Consider the following 14,110-nt stretch of genomic DNA (forward strand, 5'->3'; position numbering starts at 1 on the left):
ATGAGTATTTGTATGTATTATCAATCTGAAAAAAAAAATATTATTGTAATAAGAGAAATGAAGGTCCTGTCCAATAAAAGATTGGACTAGCGTGCTCAATAATAATTGTTCTAGATCTTCAGGGTAACATTTGAAGTCCACCAGGTTAGTCATCTCCAAGGGAATTGGGAGACTGGACAATCACTTATGGACCATGTCATTAGCAGATCTACTTTTTATAAGCACCGGTTAAGGTAGATAGGTGGTCCCTGCATTCTCCTACCTTTCATGCTTTCAAGCTGTGTGCCATGTGTGACTGGAACCTAATCCTGGTTCTGCTTACCCTTTGGAGCTCTTGGTTCTTCTCCTCGAGTTGAGCTTCAAGCTGCCGCAGACGTTCTTCGAAGTTTCCATGTCGTTCCTCAGCCTAGACACAAAAGAACATCACTGTCAGTGCAAGCAGTACTTTTGTGCTGTAAATTTTAAGAATATTTTTTTTTTTTTTATATAAAGTCTGAAAATGTATGTAAGACATAAATATATGTGTGCATGCACCAAAGAACGTTTGGGTTGGTAAAGTTATTTTCTTTCTCCTAACAAAACAACATTATTTTTACTCTACTTTTTGTTAAATATTTTGAACTCTATTTCCTCCCTCAACATCCCTTAGTGATGGATCTAGACTAGGTTCTAATTGTTCACGAAAGTAAGCAGGTCAGAGCATACAAGCTGAATATACGGACAATGTCCTTGGATTGTTTTTTGTGTCATATAATGCACTAACATAATACATTGTTTGTTTGCTTTTTTTTTTGTCAAGTTGTGGTATTTTCAGCCATCATCCTGCACTCAGAAATCCACAAAGATATAATAGATTGTCATAAAACTCCAAAACCTAGCACACGTACAAATGGGAAGTAGGAGTTGGTAAGTAGTTGTGAGAAAGGTAAATGCAAGACATGTTACATAAATTAACTGGGATAACGATTACTATTCCGAGGTAGAGCTGACTAGTATTTGGGAGGCATCGACACCCCTATGGATTTGAGTTACCCATCCTTCACTTTTGTGTATTTCAGGTGGACCTGGATATATTTATATTTAAACACAGGATGTAGATTTAGGCAATTAGGTAAGACCTAAAAACTAACTTCGTCTGATCAAAAAAGGGGTACAGGGAAATTGGGATTCACGCTTGCTCAGCATCTGGCAGAGATTGCAGACACCAAAGTTCATACTTTGACTGTGTGAAGGCTTTTTTTTCAGAATTGTTGTCCAGGGTGCACTGCAATTAAGATATCATTCTTGAAAAGGAAAAAACAGAAGCAACTTGCAGAAGATTCCGGTATATGAAAGACTGTAAAGGATTTAGCAAGACCTGGCTGAAAGCAATGAGGTTTTTGAATGAACATTTAAATGTGAGGCATAGCAAAAGATTGAGATTCTTCTTCTAAATACTCTTCATCAAATACAGAAAACCCTTGATTCTGTCAGCTGTCTGTCTATTTCAATTTGCTTCAATGTTGCCCTCTATAGAGGGGCATACAAAATACTGTATAGATTAAAAAAGACACAGTCGTGTCAAAAAAACATAATAAACATGTATTTATTAAAAACAAAAAACTTTTCATTATTTATTTCGGTATTAATATTTATTCATCTTTTTTTTAATCAAACAAAGTCTATTGAAAATATTGTGTTAATTTCGAATTTTCAATATGATACATAATGTTTATATTCTAAATATACTGGTACATGTCTTGTACCTCCTATTGTCTCTATAATTACTGTACTACATGTACCATAAAAACAACCAAAAATATATAGATTTACCCACATACATTTAAATATACTGTTGTTTTTTTTTTTTTTTTTTTTATATATTACTATTTGTTTTTCTGTAATTCATTAAAATAAATGCAGTAAGAAAAACTCTGTACTAAAACCCAGGACATACTTGAAAACGAGAGAAATCTCAATGTATCCTTCCTGGTAAAATATTTTATAAATAAATAAATAAAAGTGATTAAAGCAGCTATAAAAATTAACGTCACTAAAAACAAAAGGCATTTAATGGGCCTAATGTATTAATTTATTTCTATGGGGCCACGATACGTCACAGCAAACATGTACAGAAGTGAAAAATGCATCAGACAGAGACAGATCCGACAAATTCGGTCGTAGGCTTATTTAATGAAGACATGTGTCTCTTCTAATGCCAGTGTTTGAGTATGAGAGATATGCAGACTCCCTGCTCGCTCTCCCCTGCGAGTGCTCTGATTAAGTAGCATGTAAGTATAAAATACCTTGCTGAGAGCCGCCACTCGCTGGGCCAGCTGAGCTTCAATCTCAGGAAGAGTCTCCGCCTTCTGCAGGGTCTGCTGCAATTTCTGCTTGGCATCCTCCAGCCACTCCTGCAGTTGCCGGTTCTTCTCTTCACTCTGAAATGGGAGAACACAAGATTGATGGTCAATAATCGGCAGAAGACCAGCCCTGGGAATCAGACCATAAATCCACAGTGCTTGGCAGAGGCCCCTTTGCAATTCATTCTAATGTGAAAAGGCTATTATTTCCCTTTCAGTGAACAGGTACTGATCGATAGCACGTAGCTAAGAGGCAATAACTTAAAGGCCACAATCTATGGCCAATGATCCGGAACCCACTGTCTGGGGTCACGGCCCAACACCCTCATTATAAAATCCAATATCTGCATGCAAGGGCACAATGCAAAGAATGATGCCGCAAGGTTGCACACAGCATGTATCCTTGCATCTGAAATAAAGCTATGTATTTTACCTTAAAATAAAATTTAAGGTAAGAGGTGTCCAGGTCGGCCCTAGAATAATTATTCATCTATAACTCCCACGAACCTCTGTAAACCAGTGGCAACACACCCATAAACTATATACTTTTTATTTTATACAATTATTAGCGTAGGACAATGGGAGTTATAGTGAAAAACAAACAAACAAGACAGCTGGAGAGCTGCAAATACACATCTTTTTGCCTTTTTAAAGGTGAATATGCACCACTGAATAAACCGCTGAAACCTGTTTATCACGAGCTGATCTGAAGATTTTCAGAGCAGAAGAAGAAACAAAAACATTGTTTAATTTCTTCTCTTCGACATGCTTTTTTTATGCTAACTGCCAGGTGCAAAGAACAGAGTTTATAACAATGGTTGACAGGGAGCTAAGATGACGGCACCCAGTTGCAGCATAAAGTGGTGGGGATTTCTACATTTAATTTTGTATTCACACCTTACAAATACATATTTATTAAATATAGGGATACGCAAACATAATATAACAAATTCTAGGACGTGCCGGTTCCCCTTTAAAGGAACATTGAATGTTTTCATGATTAGGGGATAAATTAAAGTGTATATTTTGCTGTTACATATGCAAAGTTGTTATTCCAAAGTCTTATTCCAAATGAAACTTAAATGGGCTTATTTTTCGTTAGGCAAAGTGTTTGTTAGGGGCATAGTGCTGCAACCCCCCCACACCCTCTGCTGTACATATTCCCATTTCGTTTGAGGGTGGGGAGATAAAGAGGACAGGTCATTGATGGCCTATTGGGTTGCTTTTGCCAAACATCACAGCTTCCTACTTCCGGTTCCATCTCCAATTCACACTGAAATACAGTGGGAAGAGTACATGGCTGTATCTCACAATCAGTAACGGCAACCTAAAGCCATGTGCTATTGGGGCCATGTCATGGCTACATTACTCAGTAGCTAAAACTCATGGATTAGTGAACACATACTTGGTTACTCCCTAATGTAAGAATTCAAAGTGAATTCAAGTTAAAAATAGTCAAATTGGAAACATTCTCTAAGTTAACAATGCATCTGGTTTGGCTTCTTTGTCCCGAAGTTTGAAATTACTTTGGATTCTCAGTTTAGTAAGTAACCACGATAGAGTTTGTGAAGAGTCGATGACTAATTACCTGTCTATGAAGGGACTCTTTGCTCGCCAGTTCATTCTCCAACTTGTCATTGACGTCATGAAGCGAAGTTGCTTCTCTCTGAGCACTTAAGTACCGTTTCTCAAGCGTGGTGATTCGTTCTTCCATATCTTCCCTCTGCGCCAAAGCCTGCAACACAGGAAAATGCAGGTATAAAGTAATGCTCTTATATGATTATGATATGCTGTCTGACTGGCTGCAATGCCAGAGTCTATACTGCAAGAAGGAAATAGAAAGAAAAGAAACAAACAGTCTGTGTGTAGTGAGTGGACACAGACAGGGTTATTTACTGAAGTAAGAATTCAAAGTGAATTTAAAATTTAAAATCACAGTAGCCAAACTGGAAACAAAAGCTTGAGTCTTTTCAATTCAGCTATTTTGACCTTAAATTTTAAATTCACTTTGAATTCTCACTTTCTAATCTCTGTTTTGAGCATCCTTGTTGGTTGGGTCAGTGTGATGTGCAACAGGCAAATGTTATCTTAATTGGCACATGTGAGCAAAAACCTGTTTGAGATCTGAGAGCAGAGTAACTGAAGGGTAAACTATTTTTTTATTTTTTGAGTTCTGTTTTGCTTTGCTTCCATACACTTGCTTACAGTCTCCCTACGTTAAAATGGCAGCCCAGACATCAATCTAATAGCTAACAGGACAAGGTTCTCTCTGTAATGGCACAAGTGAGCAAAACATTTTTTGACATTTGAGAGGGGGATAATCAGACGGCAAGCTATTATGTTTCTGCCCATTTTAAGTGTTTTAACTCTTGTTTGTTTTTCCTTCAATGTTTTTAAATCAAGAATACCAATTTATCAAAGCTTTCAAGCCACAATAGGATATAAAAATTCTGCAAACCGTATGCAGGAAGCTAAAAGTTCATTTTTCACCCTTTCTTTATGCCTTGTGTAAAGTTGTGTACATCGTTGTGAAAGAGCAGCAATTCTCATCATGGTTACTTGTTAGTATCGTTAGCATAACAGCCTCACCTCTTTTAGATCTCGTTGCAATTTGGCGCTAACCTCCTCGGATTTTATTAGGTCTTTCTGTGCTGTGTTGAGCTCCTCTTCCAGTTCTGCCATTTGACGACACATCATGGTTAACCGTTCCTTTAATTGACACAACTCCAACCTCTGCTTCTCCACCAACTCGTCCAGCTCAGATTCTCGGCTGCCGCGCAGCTCCAGGTGGGAGGAGCCATTAAGGATAGCCTGCAACAAAGACAGAGCATTCTCAGTGGCCAGCTACTATCAAAGCAGACATAGAGTAGTCATAGTGACTGGCTGCCATCAATAAAGGCATACGACAGTCCTAGTGACTAGCTTATGGCGATACAAAGGACAGTCCTTGTAATTAGCTGCCTGCAATGCAGACATAGGGCAATTCCTAGTAACCAGCAGAGTGATATAAATATATTTATGTTTAATAACTATATGTATAAAACTATACTAAATGGACAATGTAAAGACTCTTTATATACCCGCCTAAAAGCGACCTTAACATATATTAGGATTCAATTTAATAACCGTTTGCTGATTAAAAGGAAATCATTTTAAAATAAAGATTTTTTCATTTTCTATTGAAATGAAACTAGAAAAAAAAAACTGGAATCTGATTTTTGCCTTTCTTTGGATCACTCACAGCAGTACGGATGTGTAAAAGGATGAACTGATGGGAGTCTACTCTGCCTTAATTATTATAGGTTACTTGTAAGTCATTATTGTAACATACATCTTCTCTCTACTAAAATAGCTTTAGTCCTTAGAGTTTTTAGCATTTCTGTGACAAAGAAAGGGTTAACCTCCTCCCTCCCACCTCACGCCTTTCCTTCCCTAAAAATACACCACAGTTGTCCTCTTACTGAGCTCTGGGAGTCTCCATCTTTACTGTCTTCAATTCCTGATCTTCTCCTTGCGAGCTGTTCCCGAAGTGACAGGGACTGTGAAATGAGAGACATTTTTAGAACCCTCACACCCCACAGCACATGATTAGAACAGACTATTTACTAAGTTAAGAAAGAAAATGATTAGATTTAGGTCACAGGCCTTCCCTCGACACAAATAAACAGCCTAGAGCCTATTCTCAAAAAGTATCGTAATATCAAATGGCATGAGAAAATGGGTTTAACAAAGACTCTTGCATCAACAGAACACATGCCCAAAACAACGAGACTTCTCTTGCGGCTTCTTCCACACCAGCAGTGAATGCATTAAACAAACGTATTGGAAAGGTTATACCTTTCATGCATTGCTCTCTGAAGCATCACAAGTTCTACCACAAGTATTGAAGAAACACTTTAAGATAATAGGTAGTAAAACACAATCTGCATCGGAATTAAAATAAATGGACTAAATCTGAATGTCTAACTCTCTTTCATCCATGCTTGGGATGCAATTTGCCAACTTTACCCACAACATAATAAAGGATCTGGCTGGGCTGCTTCAGACAATCCTTGTGCTCCTCCTCTTCTATGCTGGCTAAACTCTCAAAATGGAACTATAACACCACATCAACTAATATTTTTAAACTCTCAAAATGGAACCACAACAATTAATATTTCATTTAACACGGGAAAAGGTCTGAAAACCACTTAATCATTCTACATTGTGAACAGAATAAAATGGGTACATTAATTTGCATCTCGCAGTACCAAAACAATGCACTCTGGGTAAAAGCTCAATGGAAACCTGGGCAGCATGTAAAACTAGTTTACCTCTTGACTGGACATTTCGAGCTCTTCTTCCAGAACTGCCACCCTTTCGAGGGCCACTCGAAGGCGTTCTCGTACCTGAGACCGAGAAAGCAAAATATCAAACTTTGTCAATTAGATAAACTATATACATATATTCAGATTGCTAGAATAGGACCTGCCAAAAGCAGAATACACTGACGTGGCGAAAGGCTTATGCGATGTACGCTCATGTTCTATAACTAACTCCCCATCATTTTTGGGGTGTCAGGTGTTTTAAAAAAAAAAAAAAAAACAGTTACATTTTGTTAAATTTGAAATCACATCATAATTTATCAAATTGTGCCGCTGGGAAAATATAACCATATAATTCAAAATAGTATACTGACCTCAACATTACTCGTTATACCGTTTTACACTGGTATATGAGGATCAACAAAAAATTGTGTTGCAGGGAAATTTTAAAAAGGACATTAAGTTAAAAAATAAGATATTAAATTGTTTGTTTAATACAAAAAATACAAAAAGTAACATGGGTGCTTTTTAAAAAGCACAATATCCCATCGATACATTGTATTGGCAAAAGTTTTTTTGGGGGGGAGAAATGTTTGGTTTAAACCTCTTTGTAGTTCAAACCAGCCTTGACCCTGCTTAAAATATTGCTGGGTCCTAAAAGGTTACCTATTTGCAGTTTATCTCAAAAGCCACATGAGCAGATCTGTTTGCTATATGTTCATGTAAGCTAGATATGAAGAATCCCATATTTCGTATTAAAACATATTATAGTACTCAATTTTTGTTAAATGAGGATTTATTCTTTCTAATTAGAAATGTTACACGTTTCTTTTTTTCTTGTTCTTAGTTCAATACACCTTATGAGTAACTGCAATCTTTTGCAAGCAATTTTCTGGCACAATTTATAGATCAAATATGCTCTGTCTAAACATACTGGGATATCTAAAACAGGCTCATTTTAATAAAGTTCAAGAATCATACACATGTGCATTTCTTCAATGGCGGAGAGAGATTTCTGTTTGTACAAACCTATAGTTATATATTACTGTTGTGCCACAAGACAATATAAAAATTTAAATGTGTTTGGGATAAATCTTATATTCGGAACACGAAAGTGTGTTAATATTTTTATAACATGTTGAACATTATGGTATTTCTCATAATATGGGGAAGGGGGGCAAAGGAAGTACAGCAAGACCCTAAACTAGGGGTGGGGAACCTTCGGCCCTCCAGAGGGTTTGGACTACATCTCCCTTGATGCTTTGCAAGCATTATGGCAGTAAGAGCATTATGGGAAATGTAGTGTAAAACATCTGGAAGGCCGAAGGTTCCCCACCTCTACCCTAATCACTTAAACAGGTAAGTGGCTCATAACTATGCAGAGTATAAAACAAATTAATTGTCAAATCAGCAAATCATTGTAAAATCACCTTATTTCCCTAAACTATTTCCTGGTTATTTTTCATTTAAACGATAGCATTGTAACATGTGTCCCGGTTTTACCTTCTCATCGAGGGCCTTGTGGTGCTCAAAGAGGGACTTCAAGGCCTTTAGAACCTCGACCTCGCTGGAGACACCTGCGGGCGACTGCGCCTGACGCTTCACCACCGTCATTCTCAGAGAGCGCTCGTGTCGTGACACTAGACACTCCAAGTGCTCCAGGAGCAACTGAGAAACAGCAAAAAGAAAAAAGGGAGAGTTAAAGGTGAAACATATTTCAAATTTCAAGGGAGCACGAACGGAACATTTAAAAAAAAAAAAGAAGAAAAATTATAAAAAAGTATTTCTGAGTTAAATAAAATCTGTTTCTTACGTCTCTAGTGTGGAATCAGAGCTGTGATATGTGATAATAACGTCATGCTAATACAGGGCATTGCAATAACAGAATGTATTAGGGAAATAGAATAGGTTCCTTCCGCATAAATATTTGTTCTCGCAGATCAAACTCAAAGTATGTATGAGATGGATAGAAACACAACAAAAAACACGTCTTTAAAGGGAATGATTTCATTAACAATATGCTGCTTCCTTTACCTATGGGAGAAGAGGTGTTGAAGAGATACTAAGCTCTGTGTATCGGAGCTCCAGGCAGCATCTCCAGTGTGAGTAGACAGGGAAGTAGTGCTGAAGCTGGGGATATTGAGTTTCCTATTGAATATCTTGAAGTTGTAACATCCCATAAGGCTCACATGAACTCCCAGGGTCACTAACTGCTTTCCGTTGTGAAATATGAAGCTCTGTATCTCTAAAGTGCTCTTTCCCACACAGATGGGCAATAAGCAGTTTGCTTAGCTTTGACCCGGCCACTGATTTATTTTTTCATTTATTTTAATGAGCAGAGATACTTTGTATATTTTTATATGGAACCGACCATATCATATGCAGTATTAAAGAAACACGGTGGCGTTAGGAATACAAACCTATATTCAAAACAAAATGGTGTCATGGCTGCGGATTAGTTTTAAGTGCCCACCCTACCCGTTTTCAGAAAATAAAAGGTTTTAACTTAACTTTCCTTCAATTCCGAGACTCACTTAGTGCTGCCGCCCACGCCTCCTCCCACAACGTCACCCAGCTCTCTCACAGATGGCCAATACAATGCTCCTCAAGGAGTAACATGGGCACTGGAGATTGATGCTCATGCGTGGCAATTCCCGCACACATGCAAATGCTTCTCTTAGGAAAGCATTTAATTCAATGCTTACTTAAGAGCTGCAATGTCACATGACCAAGATGGAAGACATCCATTAGAGTTGTATTTAAAGGGAATCTATAGTGCCAGGAAAACAGTTTTTTTCCTGTCACTAAAGCTCCCTATAGTGCCCTCGCCGTGGTGAAGAAGAGGTTTAAAACCCCTTCTGTCACTTACCTTGTTCCAGCACCGATGTCCCTAGATGCTTGCTCGGGGTCTGCCTTTGCTCCTCCCCGTCGGCTGACGTCTGTGGAGGCAATAACGTGGCAACAGCCACACTAGCCGTAGGATTTTCCTATGGGGTTTTGGGTGACGATGGACATCCTCATGCATAGCGTGAGGTCATCCGGCATCAGTTAGGCGACCATAAGTCGTCTAACAACCCGGAAGTCCCTCTAGTGGCTGTCTGGTAGACAACCACTAGAGGTGGAGTTAACCCTTGAAAGTAATTATTGCAGTTTCTCAATACCTGCAATAATTACTATTGCAGGGTTAAGTGACATGGGAATATGCACCAACACCACATCAATGAGCTGAAGTGGTCTGGGTGCCTATAGTGTCCCTTTAAACCTGCATTGTAAATATTGCAGGGATAAAATGACAATGACAATGCTGCTTTAACAGACATCTAGAAAATGCCTTTCTACTAATCATTATGTGAAGATCCAGGCTAAATCTCCCAATGCTTTGCCAGCATTATCGCTGTAAGAGTACTATGGGAGATGTAGGCTACAACACCTGGAATGCCGAAGGTTGTCTACCCCTGTTCTAGGCCATGGAAATAAATCTGTCATCCGCAAGCAAATAAACTATTTATCACCATGTTTACAGAGCAGGGAATTATCAACTATAGTGTACGGTGGGTCTTTCAGGCTGCATTAAATGTAATTGTTATTGTAAACATGATTTTATTACTATAATTATAAGTGTAAAAACAGTTACTGTGCTTCAAACATTCTATAATATCTGGTTTTCAAGTATATTATTATTATTATTATATTGCAACACCCAGAACCACAATGATTTTTCAATGATCTGTCAACTCGTTAGATCGTAAAAGGGCAATCATTGAGTTTTTTTTCAGCTTTGTAATACAACAACAATCAGTTGGATGAGTTCATTCAGGACCAACATGCCACTGTAACAAAAAGATTTGTCCAACACTGGTCCCAAATCAGTGGTTTTTATGGCTTTTGGCTTTCGGTTAATAAAATAATCTTTAGCACAATCGCAATATGTAGCTTGTATTATCTGTGTGCACTACAGAGTCGTGTTAAATTATGCTTTTAATAACTAATTCAGTGCTGGACAGCTCGTAAAAAGGGTTTAGAGCAGGGGTAGGCAAACTTTGGCACTCTGGATGTCGTGGACTACATCTCCCACAATGCACCAGGGGTCATGAAGTCCAGAACATCTGGCGTACTGAAGGTCGCGTACCCCTGGTTTAGAGAGAATACCATCCATATGAATATATACTATTCCAACACATAGCGCAAGAATCAATGCCAAAGACCAGTGGTCTTCAGGAAACTTTAATGCCTGTATCTCTGTACGGATTACTGTTGACCTATTGAATATTTTATATATTTGCACTTTTCGAGACTGTAGTGGATATAACTTCTTATTGAGCAGTTCTTGATTCTTGATGATTTATTAAAAAAAATTAAAAAAAATGTATTGGTTGTCAAGCAGAATCCGCTATTTTAGTTTATTCATTTAATTTACAATTATAGGTTACGTCCATTTTTACCCATTTTGGCCATGCAGAATTAAAGTTTTGCAGCATCATGTGAGATACTATTATTGTTCTTATTATTTTTGGCATTTATACTGCACCAGCATTTTACAATATTATATAAGGGGTAAGTTTCACAACAAGTGAAACAAATTCTGAACGTTACAGGAACAATTGGTTGTTGAGGACCCTGCTCAAATGAGCTTACAGTCTAGAGGAGGTGGTGTATAAAAACACAATAGGAAGGACATTGAGGAGGATAGCAACCAAACAACAAAGTGGTAAAGTAGCAGAACTGGACCAACTTGTTTTCCTGGCACTATATCTTCTCCCTCCGGCAAGGCCCCACTCCTCCGTGGTTAAAAACCCTTTCTGTCACCTACCTGGGTCCAGATCCGATGTTTGTCTTCTCTCCTCCCCCGGGACATCAGCCGGCGACGACCTAATGTGCATGCGCGGCATTATTCAGTGCTTTCCTATGGTGTTTTGGGTGATGCTGAATGTCCCCAAAACCCCAGAACATAACGTGAGAACATCCAGTGCTAGTTAGGCCCTTCAGTGGCTGTCTATTAGACAGCCACTAGAGGTGGAGTTAACCCTAGCAGGTAATAATTGCAGTTTCCTAAATATTGCAATAATCAGGGCCGTTGCAAGAAATTCTGCCTTCTTAGGCAAAGATCTATTTGGTGCCCCCTCTTGAGATTTCTATTGTGTCACAAGTGTATTCACTGTATGCGAAAGGGAAGCATTAAGCCTATACATACACAAACCCACATACTGCCTTATACATATAAATACACATGCACACACAGAAAGTGCCTTATACATACAGGCACACAAACTGCCAAATGCATACATACACCAACACATACAAAGTACCTCGTACTAATACACACTTCCTAATACATACACCCACACACTGGCAAAAACATACACACACTTCCCCACCCACACACATACACAAGCTGCTTTATCGATACAAACATGGCATTTTTTTCCAAGGGACTGAAGTAGACCCATACACAAACACACTGACCCATACAAAAACACTGGACAATGACACACACTGACCGATACACAAACACACTGCACACAGAGCCATACACAATCACACTGACACACACTGACTAATACACACACAAAGTACACATTGTCTGACACTCACACACAGCAGCAGCCAGTCCCATGCTCAACCTGGCCTTTACAGTGTGTTGGCCGCCGGGTATTACGTCATGCTAAATTCCATGGTGGCCATGACTCCTGAGCATTGTAAGGAGCGGTTGGATGCTGCCGGTTCTCACACCTCCCTGTGAACTTCAGCCAGGTCCATTTACAGCATCCTGGTATGCCTGCTGGAGATACACTCCCTGTCCGGATATACACCAACTCCCCGATGGCAGCCCTAAATAAAAAAAATCTTCCTGTCCTTCCCTGACACTCACAAATTGCCTAATACATACATTGAAATATCTGAAGATAACATAAATATAATACATACATATACCAACAGACACACACACTGCCTAATAAATACACAACATATCTAACAGACACACACTGCCTAATACACACAATGTCTAACAGACACACACACTGCCTAATACACACACAATGTCTAGCAGAGACACACACACACACTGCCTAATATACACACACTGTCTAACAGACACTCACACAATGTCTAAGACACACAGACACACTAATAGATACACAAAATATCTAAAAGACACACAAACACCAAGCTACCCTCTTCTATTCCTCACATACTCAGGTGGGCTGGAATCAGTCCAGTCACTCAGTGTAGTAGCCATGCTTCCAGTCTCTGTGTGCTCCCTCCCACAGGCTAAGCAGGATCAGGATAGGGGGAGCAGCATGGAGAAGCTCTGCCCTCCTCTTCATTGGACCTAATGAAGGGCAGTAGGGTCTTGGGAGGAGGGGGCAGAGGCAGGCTGGGGGTTAAACCGTTTTAGACGAGAAGAGGCAGGGTTAGCTATGGTAGGGGTTAGGTTAAGGTTTTGTTGGAGTTAAATTTGTTAGAGAGATGCTGTGTTTAAAGCCTGTTACACAGCCGAGCTACCAGGAAAAGGGCAGGAGCAGTGAGGGGCGGCGCTGCCGGCAGCTCTGTCACAGGAGGAGGCGGCACTCGCTCTGCATATTTTCATAGGGGTTCAGATTAGTATCACAGCCCCTGTGGGTGGCCAATCCAGGTGAGCGCCCTAGGCCATTGCCTAATTGGCCTTATGGAAGCGCCGGCCCTGGCATTAATTACTTGCTTTGGGTTAAGGGACCTGGGACAGTGCACCCAGACCACTTTAATGAGCTGAAGGGGGCTGGGTGCCTATAGTGTCCCTTTAAACGATTAAAGACTAGGGGAGACACTGATGGGGGTGGGTAGGCTGTTCCAAAGGAAAGGAAACAATCACAAGAAGTCCTGCAAGCGCGAGTTAGCAGTATAACCATTGGTTATGTATCAAAGGACTGAAACAAAATATGTATAAAGGAATTTTACCTAAATACATTCTTTACGTATACAGTGACACATTGGCTCAGAAGTTTGTTACATTTAGATTTTATATGCTTGCTCCATGAAAACAGTTTCAGCTGATAATAAAATACAGGTTTTACTGAAAGAAGTGCCAAAACACAGAGGGTGTGGTGAGATATTTTCACAGAATGCCTGAACCTTCAGAAGTTCATGAGACAGCACAGCCCCGGATTTAATTAGTTTTATCATTTAATATTTGTCAACTAAACCTTGGTTTAACCCACCCACATGTCGAGAAAAGGGTGTTTGTTTTGGAGCAGTCTTGACACGATCACTGTGAAGTTACAGACTGTTTTAGATGAGTGTTGTCCCACCTACACAATGAACAAGAGCCACGCAATAAATGCAGCTGAAACGGATAGGGAGTGCAACTCTTAGCTGGTGATAAGCTTGGAGGACTGGGAACTTTCTATAACAGGTAACCAATGTTTAATATGAGATCAGGCAGTGATACTCGAGTGGGAGGGTGGAGGGGGAAATCACACGTTTCTA

General features: G+C 39.4%; 1 protein-coding gene across 3 annotated transcripts in view; it reads right to left on the minus strand.

Annotated features, from left to right (window-relative positions):
- The window catches only part of PPFIA3 (PTPRF interacting protein alpha 3), a 126,915-nt gene that overhangs the window by 35,349 nt on the left and 77,456 nt on the right, over positions 1-14,110 (minus strand). For all 3 annotated transcript variants that reach the window (XM_063436557.1, XM_063436558.1, XM_063436556.1), the window contains exons 4-10: positions 8,150-8,314; positions 6,656-6,730; positions 5,804-5,881; positions 4,932-5,153; positions 3,931-4,077; positions 2,286-2,420; positions 323-406 (exon numbers count right to left, since the gene is read on the minus strand). In XM_063436557.1, coding sequence (XP_063292627.1) covers positions 323-406; positions 2,286-2,420; positions 3,931-4,077; positions 4,932-5,153; positions 5,804-5,881; positions 6,656-6,730; positions 8,150-8,314 — 906 coding nt within the window. The remainder of the gene's footprint in view (positions 1-322; positions 407-2,285; positions 2,421-3,930; positions 4,078-4,931; positions 5,154-5,803; positions 5,882-6,655; positions 6,731-8,149; positions 8,315-14,110) is intronic.

This window comes from Pelobates fuscus, chromosome 11, assembly GCF_036172605.1.
Source record: "Pelobates fuscus isolate aPelFus1 chromosome 11, aPelFus1.pri, whole genome shotgun sequence".
Lineage (NCBI taxonomy): Eukaryota > Metazoa > Chordata > Amphibia > Anura > Pelobatidae > Pelobates > Pelobates fuscus.